Source organism: Netta rufina (genome assembly GCF_964035555.1).
Source record: "Netta rufina genome assembly, chromosome: 10".
NCBI classification, from domain to species: Eukaryota; Metazoa; Chordata; class Aves; order Anseriformes; family Anatidae; genus Netta; species Netta rufina.
In genome coordinates, this window is record NC_140133.1 from 13,262,841 (window position 1) to 13,273,491 (window position 10,651).

Genomic DNA, 10,651 nt, shown 5'->3' on the forward strand with positions numbered 1-10,651 from the left:
TCACTGGAAGCCAGCACAGCCCCTCACCGCGGGGTCAGGCGTCTCCCCTTCCCTCTGTGCTGACCTCCAGAAGGGGCCTGGATGTCTCCAGGAGCAGATATTGCCAAGTGCTTACCTCCTGCCACCGCCTGCTGGAACCAAAGGCAGCTGCCCAGAACTATCCATGCCCTGCAGGTGGATCAGTGCCAGCAGGTCTGTACGGGTGTAAAAACGGTGTGAGAGAGGACTGAGTGGGTGTGCAGGGAGACAAAAGACGGGGCTCCGTGAACATTAGGCACAGCAGCTCCATTTAATGATTAAACACACGCGATTGTTTGCTTATAAAATGCAGTGGCACATAAATCTGCTAGGAGCTAATTGCCTATTATAGCTCATGGTACTGCTCGAGCTGGCTGCTGAATGATAAAGGGACTCAGACGGCAGAGGAAGCCAGCAGAGCTTTGCAGCTCACTGTACCCACAGCTTGCAAAGTGCTTGGTTCTCCAGCCTCTGCAGGGCAAGCACTCGTCCCCCCGCCAAGCCAGGGTGGACAGGAGGTCAGGGGTATTAAAGCACAAGGAGTAAGGGGGGCTGCTCTGATTTCTTTTTTTGAAGTTGTTATTGTTAATATTAAAGCTTCTTTCCCTCGTTTTGTCTCTTTGCCAGTCTCACCAGCAGCTACCCAGACTTGGAGCTGGCCGACATTCACCTCCACCCTGCAGCAGCCCTGAGGAGTGGGGAACACAGAAGAAAAGAGCCACATGCGGCACAGCGAGGGCAGGCGAGGAAGCAACAGACCATGGGGTGAAAGCTGGGTTTGGAGCAAAACCAGATGTGCCTCCTGGCTCAGAGGCCTTCCACCTTCACTTTAATTTTAACTCCCCAGGTGCAAGGTCTACAGGTGACCTCGGTCCAGATCTACACGCACCGCAGCAACTCCCCACCGATTTCCCTGGATTTCAGGCATATCCCTGTGGCTCTGCCCCAGGACCACCACCTCGTCCATTCCTACCCCCATACACATGCTTTGTCCCTCTGCTTGGCTTTGCTGGGTGCTGCGGGGTAGTCAGCAGAGGCTGGACCTGCAGGGAATCTGCCCCGAGCCCCCCTGCCCCCTGGGCTGCAGGGTTGAGATACACGAGCAGCACAGCGCGGCGTTTCATGGCAGGAAGGAACACGATCTGTTTACACAGCAGGTTATACGGGAAATGCATTACATTATTAAAAGAAATAATCTTGCAAAATGTGTACATTCTTCTTATGCCAAGAGTTTAATCCCACCCAAACAGCAGTGCATTCCACAAAGACATTACCCCTATAAATCACCGGGGCAGGAGCTGGCCACGTCCCTCAGATTTCAGGCTGAACCACCCACTGCGGATGTTACCCCGAACAGATCAGGCACTGCAGGGACAGCAGGAACAGAGGAGATCTCCACTGAGACCCAGTGGTGGAGCAGATTTATTGCTGGGACAGCTGTGCCATCACACCTTGCTATGGCGAGAGGTCCCGCAGGGCAGGGGATGGTGCCTGCTGGAGCTGTCGGCTCGCAGGGCATCGAGAGGGCATGGGAGGGGGAGCAGGACTGGGACTGGGACTGCTCAGGCACTGGGAACGCCACAGCACGACCCCCAAAACAGCAGCAGATGCAGGATCAGGGACCCACATCCCTCCTCTGGGAAGGAGGAGGGTGCAACGAGGCAGGCTGATGCACCAAATCCCATTTGCATCCATACACCAGGGCAGCATGGAGCCAGATCTCGCTCTTAGTGGCATCAGTTCCTGTCTGCCAGCACAAAAGCATTCAGGTTCTTTTTGCACGCCACCTCTGCTCTCCCCAGCATCGCCAGCTCTTAGCTTATAGCTTTGTTGGGCTATACCAAGAGAGCGATCATTACATACCGAGATTGGAAGCTGGAGAGTAGCTGGGAAGAAACCCACAGCTCCTTCCACCTCTCTGACGTGATTTCCTGAACTTGCACAGTAAGGAGCAGATCAGTCGGAGGATGACTAAGTGGGCTCATCTCCTCATACCCCGGCTATGCTAAACAACTTACAAGGCCGTTTTGGGACTGCTATGTGGAGCAGTTTAACAATGATCTAACAAAAAAAATAAGATATTCCAGCCTTTCATGGCTTCCAGGTGTTGGGACCAATTTACTTCACAGTAATTTTCATTTCTGGGCCTTTTTTCCCTCCTCCCCACAAAAACCTGCAGCTGCCAAACGGTGCTGGCAACTCCAGCAGCTAGGAAACGAATTTCCCTGTGAAGCAAATTCTTCCAGGATGAATTGAATGAAGGCAGAGCTCATAATTGCACATTACTGAAAACATTTCTGATAAAAAAACTGGGGAGATATTTTTATCTGCATCTCCAGTTGAAAATTGCTGGGAAAGATGCTTTTGAAAAGCCATCATCCCCAAGCATGTAATTATCAGATCCTTGAACAAAAACACATGGCCAAAGAAAAAGTATTATTTCATTGAAATAAAGAATTGGAGACGGCGATTGTTGGGAATGGAAGGAGAGAAAATCATGTAACATCCTGTGTGCTCCTGCATGTCTCTGAAGTTACCAGACTGATTTGAAAATCCACAGATTAATAAATGTGACAGCTGAGAACATCAAGCTCGGTTAGTAATTTCTCTTGTTACGAACAGAATAATAATACTATTAAAAAGCCCTCAGAAGCAGGCTGGCAGTCGGGCTGTCACAGCAGCAGCATTTCCCGACTCCCACGTAAGCATGCCTGTCTCGAAGCAGCACCCTGCCACCGCGAGCAGACAGCCACACAATGACCCGGGGCTCCTGTCCCAGCGAGGCTTAAGACCATGCACACCCTGATGGGATTACTCACACGCTAAAAATTATGCGGTATCCGAACTGACAGCTGGAAAGAGCCTTAAATGTTCTTATGCCTGCTGGCACTCAATCGCCAATTGATGAACATCGCTAAATATTTATTTGTGCTCTACTTTCCGGTTCTGCAGCAGCACCTCTTCCTGGTTGTTATTACTTCTTTGTTCCTTTTGTTTGCGACACCAACCCAAGGTTAGACATGAAACACAGGCACCTTTCCCTCCCACCTGCCCGGTGCCGCCTTCTGATCCTCCACGTAAAACTGCACATCACCTACTTCAGGAAGAAAATCGTATCACCAGCAGTAGACACTGGCATCCACGAGCAAATAGGAATTTTAACAGTCCATTTTCAAAAGAAATCGAATCCTCCATGCCCTGACACATACGAACACTTCAGCACTGTGGATATCCTTGACATACACGGATTAAATAAGCGTAACAAACATCATAAAGAGTAACGAACCTGGCCAGAAAGCCCAAAGGCAGACATAATGCAGCACAGGGGGTCGGTCCCTTACCACGGGTCACTCGAAGCCGGAGCACACCTCTTCCAGCTGCAATGAGACCTCCTTCAGCAGGCTGGCAGGGAGCTAAGCGTGGACTCCAAGTCAGGGCTGGAGAGAAAAGCTCAAGAGCAGTTGCTCAGCTGACACCAAGGGCTGACATTTTTATTAGATCTGTCCGGCTTTTGCATTAAAAACATCCTTCTGCCTACAAGTGTGTGCTAATGAGCTGTGCCTGAGCACAATCTTTTAAGAGTGAACCCTCTGTGACCTCCGTACACAGAAGGGAGGGAACTGAAAGAAAAGAAATAGATAACTCATTTCTACAGGCCAGGAGAAGTTTTAGGACATCACTTTTGTCTTCTGTCTTCCACAAAAAGTGATTTGGTGGAATGGCCAAATTCTCTAGAAAAGAGCAAGAACCCATTTTCACTGCATAGATCAGTTCATTTACATTTAATATAGTTTTTTTTTTAAAAAAAAAAAAAAAAGACTTGAGAGAGCTGGCCACCGAGTCCTAAAACCATCAGCAGGTATTCTTAAGCCTCTGTGGAGGATGGCTAAGATATCACAGGACTGCAGAAGCGCAATGCTGAACTCAAACAAAACTAAACAGAAGTAATATCAGCGTAGGGGCAAGAGAATGACAAATCCATCCCCTTATCCTCAGTTCCTGGAATTGCCCATCGATGTGCGAGCTGCTAAAAGAGAACGGGGAGGACTAACTGCAAACCCGGAGCTACCACAGATAAGTCAACAAGAAGCCCACGCAACTTCTTTCTGTGGCAGAGCAGCATTTCTGGGTAGACAGAAAAGGCAAGTTGTTCTATCTCAAGTTCAGAAACGCTCCTGACACCATTTCATGTGCTATTTTTATAGGCATGTTTGGGAAGCAGAATACAGATGATTATGAAGTGTATGCAAAACTGATTGGGGAACCACACACTGAGAAAATTCATCAGTTGTGCACAATCAGAAGGGACGGATGTATTGAGTGAAGGTCTGTGGGGGCGCACCCCCACTCTGGTAAGGCTCCAGATATTCATAAAAAAACCTGGCTGACTGCTGAGAGATAGCTCCTAGTCAGTTCATTGTCAGGCACCAGCTATGAGGGACTGGAATTAGGCTGGAAAACAAAATTTGAAACCAGAATGATTCATAAATGTTTGAGAAAACAAACATACAATTCAGCAGAGGTGCACACAAGTTACCAGAACTGGGCAGGAATAAGCAAATGAACAAAGGATGGGGGAAAACATCTAAGTGACAGTTCTGCAGGTGGACTCCTCAGATACTGTGGATCACAAATGAAAGAAAATTCCACACTGCCATGCCATAGACAAGAAAAAAATGGACCCAGGTGGTACACAGAGATGGGCATAGCCTGCAAGCTCTGTAAAATCCTTTCATTTCACCCAGCACTGATAAAAAGCCTCAGCCTGAATGAAGTACCAAGATTTGGGTACCACTGTTCAAGACAGACATGGTCCAGCTGGAGTTCCTTCAGACTGAGGCAGGGCAGTGGGGTCTGACATGGAGAAGACCACAGCCTCTGAGAGCTGGGGAGGAAGGAGTTGTCTACCCTAAGGAGAAGCAAGGAGGGAGCTTTGAGAAGAGCGATGCACAGAGGGAAGGAGCAATCTGTCACCTGTGTTAGGAGAAGAAGCAGCAGCACCAAAACTGCAGATAAGGCAGAAAAGAAAATTGCAGAAATGCAGAAAGCCTTTCCTTAGTATTTAAGTCTAGTGAAAGAATTGGAGCTGTCAGGTTGTTTCCAGCATGGATTCACTCACACACAAGGTGGATGGATGATAACGTAGGTATGGCTACATAATAGTTCAGTGCAGAAGGGCCCAGACAAACTCAGTGACTTTTCAAACCTTCTGTCCAGTTTTGGCTCAAGGAAATTAAGATCACTGCGATTCAGCTCCAGACCCCAGGACGTCTGTCTTGGTACGTGCACACCAGCTTCCTTTTCTCGTAATCTTTAATTTTGCTGCCACTGAGGCAAAGCTGACAGGGGATGTAAGCAGCTTGATGAGCAGGAGTTTTATTAAATAGCACTATTGCGATAAATTCTTTAATAAGAAAGATAAAATCTTCCCTCCTAGAAGGTTTATAGATAAAGATTACCTCCTGTCTTATTCTAGTGCCTCACATCAGTTCTCTGTCCCTTTCAGATATTGTTTCTCTGTTTCTCCCCCTGCCTATTTGGGAAGTTGGGAAGATCTGGGGCTATTGCAGAGAAAGCACAGCACTGAACAGGGGAGCTGATTCCCTGAAAATCAGCAGGCAGAAGGAGGCAAAGACCTATTAACAAGGCATTTTTCCTGGCCATTCCCACCCTGTAAATAAAGAATGAAGCTCAAGAAGAAGGCATGGGAAACTCTCACTGCTCTGCTTCCATCTCAATTACACTAAAAGCACAGCTTCGAACAGAAGGAAAAAAAATACACTGAAGGGAAAAGCACAGAAGAACATACTGATCTGCTGACTTCCTTTCTTTTGCCTTCTATACAAACTGGGTTTTAAAATTTAAAAAAAAAGGGGGAGGGGAGGTGTTCTGAAATTGCCTGTGCTGCAGTCAGTTGAGCATTTAACGTGGGCTGGTTTGTGCTGGGATCCTCAGCTGGTCACCTGCAGCAGCAGCAGGAAGAGACTCAGTGAGCTCTGTCACTCTGCCCACTCCTGCAGTGATCCTGCAGCAAGGACTCATTGAACATGAAGTTTACTAGAGCAAAACACAGAGCATCTTCCCAGACTTCAGAAAAGCCATAAAGCACTTCGGTGAAGTGATTGCAAGAAGGATTTGATTGCCACGTCTCTGTTGGAAACATGCTATTGCAGAGCCACACACGAGCTTACTCTAACCAGAAAAGTCACCCCACCTTTCCACGACCCCTTGCATTTTCTGACTCTTCCCCTCTGAGAGACAGACAAAAGATCTGTGTTATGAAAACGTCCCACCAGAGAATGTTTCAGAGTGGCTGGTGGAGAGCTAAGAAATGAGAACCCCAATAACGGTGGGCCCAAGTCTGGAAGCACTCCTGAACTCCTGGATGCCTCTGTCAAAAAATCCATCTGGTCTCTGATCTTGCCCATCACACTTAAAATGCTAATGTAAGAGATAGGAAACCAGCTCACTTTATTGCTTCCATCTCAGATGATTTCTAGATGAGGAGTATCATGGAAAAGCCAGGAAAAAAACACCACAACCTTGAGACAGCTGAGTGACCAAGAGAGCCCATTAAGCCTCAGCAAAACCAACCCCAATGCATTGCAATCAGTCCCCCTCAAAGCTTTTCTCTGGGCACTGAAATGACACAGAAAAGGAGGAAGGGCAGACACCAGACAAGGTGGGCACCCTGCCCTCCATCCCTCTTTGCTCTGTGGCAGGTGCAAAGGACGGCCTCATCTGCGGGATGCTGAGGGAACCAGCACCTACTGGCTGCTGAAAGCATGGGCTTGGTCCTCAGGAGTGCCACCAGCTCAAGCTGCAAGGCTCTGAAGAAGGCTTCCCCACCAGCTCAGTGACTGCACCATCTCCTTATTGGTGGCAGAACTACACACAAAATTGACACAAGGTCCTACAAAAAAGGTTTGGGGCTGAGCGCAAGAATATTTCTCACTCCATCACCCACCACCCAGACAACATCACAATTTGCAGCAACACAGCGACCACTGGGACTTGCATGAATGAAGCACCAGATGCCTCTGGTGACAAGGAACTGGACAAGAGATTCCACTCCACGGCTGGAGGTGTCCAGGAGATTCCTCCAGTGCAGTCGGTGCCAGCCACCTCTGAGCTTGGGGCCCATTTTATGGCTCAGCCCCAAGAGTAATAGGAGCTCCTGCCAAGCTGTTTTTTGATCTTTCCACAAAACGGCTGCATTCCTGCCCCGTTAAATCACGTGCCTGGACTTCTGCTGCCTACCGGGGCTCATCGCCAGGGCTCAGGCAGCTTTGAAACAAGCCCCAGCCCCCAGACAACTCATTGCCATGCTGCTTCGGTGAGTGGACACTGCATCTAGTCAACACCCATGGAATTAGGCAACACAGCCAGGCTAAGCTGCTTTGCACCTGGTTGACTTCTCAGATTTAGGGAAAAAAAATTCTGAAGTTAGGTTCATGCTTCAGGGCATCTAGTATTTGTACACCAAGGAGAGTACAAAGTCAGCCCTACACTGCTTTAGGCAATGTAAAATGATTATAAAATGCCACTGTACTTCCAGCTCCAGTATCTTTGCTTGCAGAAGGGAAACGCTTGCATCAGAGCAGAAGAGCATGCTCCATGCAGTACATTTAGCTGCAACAAGCCGAGCTACAGCATGCAACAAAGTACTGGAACACTGCACCCAGCTGGAAATACCAAGCCCGTCCATCTGGAGAGCCTGGGGCCAGGCTGTGGTGGCTGTGCCCTCTGCAGAGGTGCCTTTCTACACTTACATACCCACTCCTGCGCAGAGATGAAAGAGATTTCTGACACTCCACTGTAGTACAGTAACTCACTCCAGGTTTCTAAGACAGGGGTTAGCGTCTTGTTGCAATGGCAGATTTCTGGCACACGCTGCAATACCTGATAGCACAGCAGTACATGACTGGAGGTAGGGGTGCCGGCAGTGATCCGGCCATGTCAGCAGAGCCCCTCGGCCCTCTCCCCCCCAGCAGCCCTCGTCTCACCACTGCTGGATGCTCAGCTTGCTCACACGCTCATCTCCTAAATCAGGCGAGCCACCTTTAGCTTTTGGTAAAGAAAAAATAAAGGCAGCTGCACGGGCTCCGCAGCGCTGCCCTGAGAACAGACCCGTGGGGGCTGCCAGCTCCCAGCCCCAGGGTGGGTGGCCTGGAGGGGGCTCTCAGGACAAAAATCCTTTCTGGAGAAGCAGGGACAGGTTTTCAAAATTCAAGCAATTTATTCCCAGCTTGTATGCAAAGCTTTGGATTGGTAACACGCACACACACACCCCACCGAAAGGAGCGCGTGGAATTGTTAGCGATATTTAAGGTGGTGAAAGGAAACCAGAGCAAACAAAAGTAAACTGTTGGAAGAGGAGGAAAAGCAAATAACATACATATATGTAGGTTCACTCACCAAAGTCTGACTGCAAGTCCTTTTTCAGCCCACACAGCATGCCTGCTGTCGCCTAGGAAATCATCCAGCGCCCCCCGGCCCGGGAACCAAAGGAAGAAAAAGAAAGAAACCGTCCTGGCCGCTCCAGTTTGCAGGCACCCAAAGCCGCTGCGATCCTTTAGAAAGAAACGTCTTGAGGGGGGCTCTCCGGTCGTTTCGATAGGAAAATGAAGGCGGTGGAGCTGGAAATCCCGGCCCGGCGGAGCGACCGGCCGGCGAGGCTGCAGCTGGAGAGGAGGCGACTGAGAGGGACGGGGGGCGGCAGGAGGGCGACCCCTCACGGCTCCCCAGGACCCTTCACGGCTCCTCTCGGCTCCCCACGACCCCTCACGGTCCCTCAAGACCGCTCGCGGCTCCTCACGGCCCCTCAAGGCCGACGACCCCTCACGGTCCCTCACAGCGCCTCACGGTCCCTCACGGCCCCTCACGCCCGGGGCGGGGACGGCCCCCGGGGGAGCTGCCGGCCCGCCTCTGTCCTTCATGGGGATTTCAGGCAGCGGGAGGATTTCACAAGGGGGAAATCGGACGAATTCAGCTGAAGCACAAGGGGAAATCAGGCAGCCGGTGTTGGGGGGAGCAATGCTGGGAGCCCCCGGGCTGCGGCAGCGGGGCTGAACGCAAGGAGAGGCTGCGGCTGCCGCGCTGCCTGACACACTTTCCCCCACCCCCTCTCAGCAAGTGCAGGCAGAGCCTCCAGCACCTCTCAAGGCAATGTCAGGCTGCTCCCGGTGCCCGAGCTGCCTCCCCGAGCTGCAGCCTTGTGGCTTGCTTACAGGGCTTTAAATCTTTCTTGGGAATCGCCACCGGCCAAAGGCACCCGAGGCCGCTGCAGGGGCTGGGTGGTGGTGTGGTGGGACATGGGCATGGTGTACTGGGTGCAATGCTTCCCGCGTCACCCCAAGGAGTTCTGCTCCTCCTGGTCCTGCACTGAGGTGGAGACAGGGTGCTGGACCAGAGAGAAATTGCTGCTATCAGCCAGCACTCGCTGCTTTTGCTGCTGAAATTAAAAGTGAAGCAGGCTGACCTGCAGGCCCTGTTCTGGTGTGCTGCGAGGTACAACGCCCTGGGTACTGACCAGCCCACACCTCATGTCCAAAAGGCAGCTTTCACCATAGTTGCTGGATCCCCTTGGGAACCAGCATCACCTACAGCAGCAGGATTATATCCACAAACAGTGAAGAGCGAGCAAAGCTTGGGGTTTGTGAAAAGCCTATGCAAAGCTCAGCGTGGGTTGAGGCACGGCAGCACAAAGGCTATCTACAGTTTCATAGGAGGGTCCAGTTGTTTGGGGCTGCTATGGTGTTTGGTTAAAAGTGGCAAAGAGCTTACAAGTTTTGAGGGAAGCTCCCAGACAGGCAGCAAGCTGAAGTCTTGTTTCCTTTGGAAACCAAAATGGGATAACTCAACAGGACCCGAACACATCCAGCAGAAAGTTTTGCAGACCTGGGAACCCCAACTAACTCTGGGTGGCCCACATGGAGGAGGGAACTGGGTGCTAGCCTAATACCAGAGTTTTTGCCTGGATTAAAATGCAGCAACATCTTTATTTTGGGCCAAACTCAGCTGTTTCATGCGCAGACAACTTATACAAAAGCAATAAAATTACTAAGTAAGAAAAACCTACTTACAAAAGAGATATTTTGGTCCATAATTTGTTTTTAAGAAGTTGTTCAGTCTGACAATAGATTTAATTAGCAATTGAGCTGAAATTTGTAATTAGAAGTCTTTTCACACAGCTATTAATGCTTTTGCTGCAAAGAAATCTCATCTTAAAGGAAAAAAAAAGAATCTCCAGTTGCACCACAAATACAAGAAGCTGCTGCTAATTTGGGAACAGCACATTGCTTGGGATGCCATGAAATGGACGTCTCCAATAGGATGTTTTAAAGAAGAGCTAAAAACAATCATTTATGCTCATGCCACCATAAAGGTTCTCCCAGAATATCTGCTGCATTGAGAAGGGGGCATGAGAGGACAGGGCTGCTACACAGTTGGAGCTGCTTGGCTTCGTGGGTGAGAACTGGACGGAGCTGCCCCACTCCTCTGCTGCCAGGGGAGGATGAAGAGGCATTTTGGCACTTCAGACCCAGAACTGTTTGTAGCATTTGCTGAGCTGGCTGGCAAGAGCACAGCCTGCCAGAGGCCTGGAGAGGAGAGGATAAAGATGTTTACTCTA

The 10,651-nt window shown here is 49.9% G+C and overlaps 1 protein-coding gene across 2 annotated transcripts in view; it reads right to left on the reverse strand.

The window, feature by feature from the left end:
- The window catches only part of GRIP2 (glutamate receptor interacting protein 2), a 77,806-nt gene extending 68,964 nt beyond the window's left edge, over window positions 1-8,842 (reverse strand). For both annotated transcript variants that reach the window (XM_084292665.1, XM_084292664.1), the window contains exon 1: window positions 8,437-8,842. In XM_084292665.1, the coding sequence (XP_084148791.1) occupies window positions 8,437-8,476 (40 nt within the window). In that variant the 5' untranslated portion in view covers window positions 8,477-8,842. The remainder of the gene's footprint in view (window positions 1-8,436) is intronic.
- Between the last annotated feature and the right edge of the window lie 1,809 nt (window positions 8,843-10,651).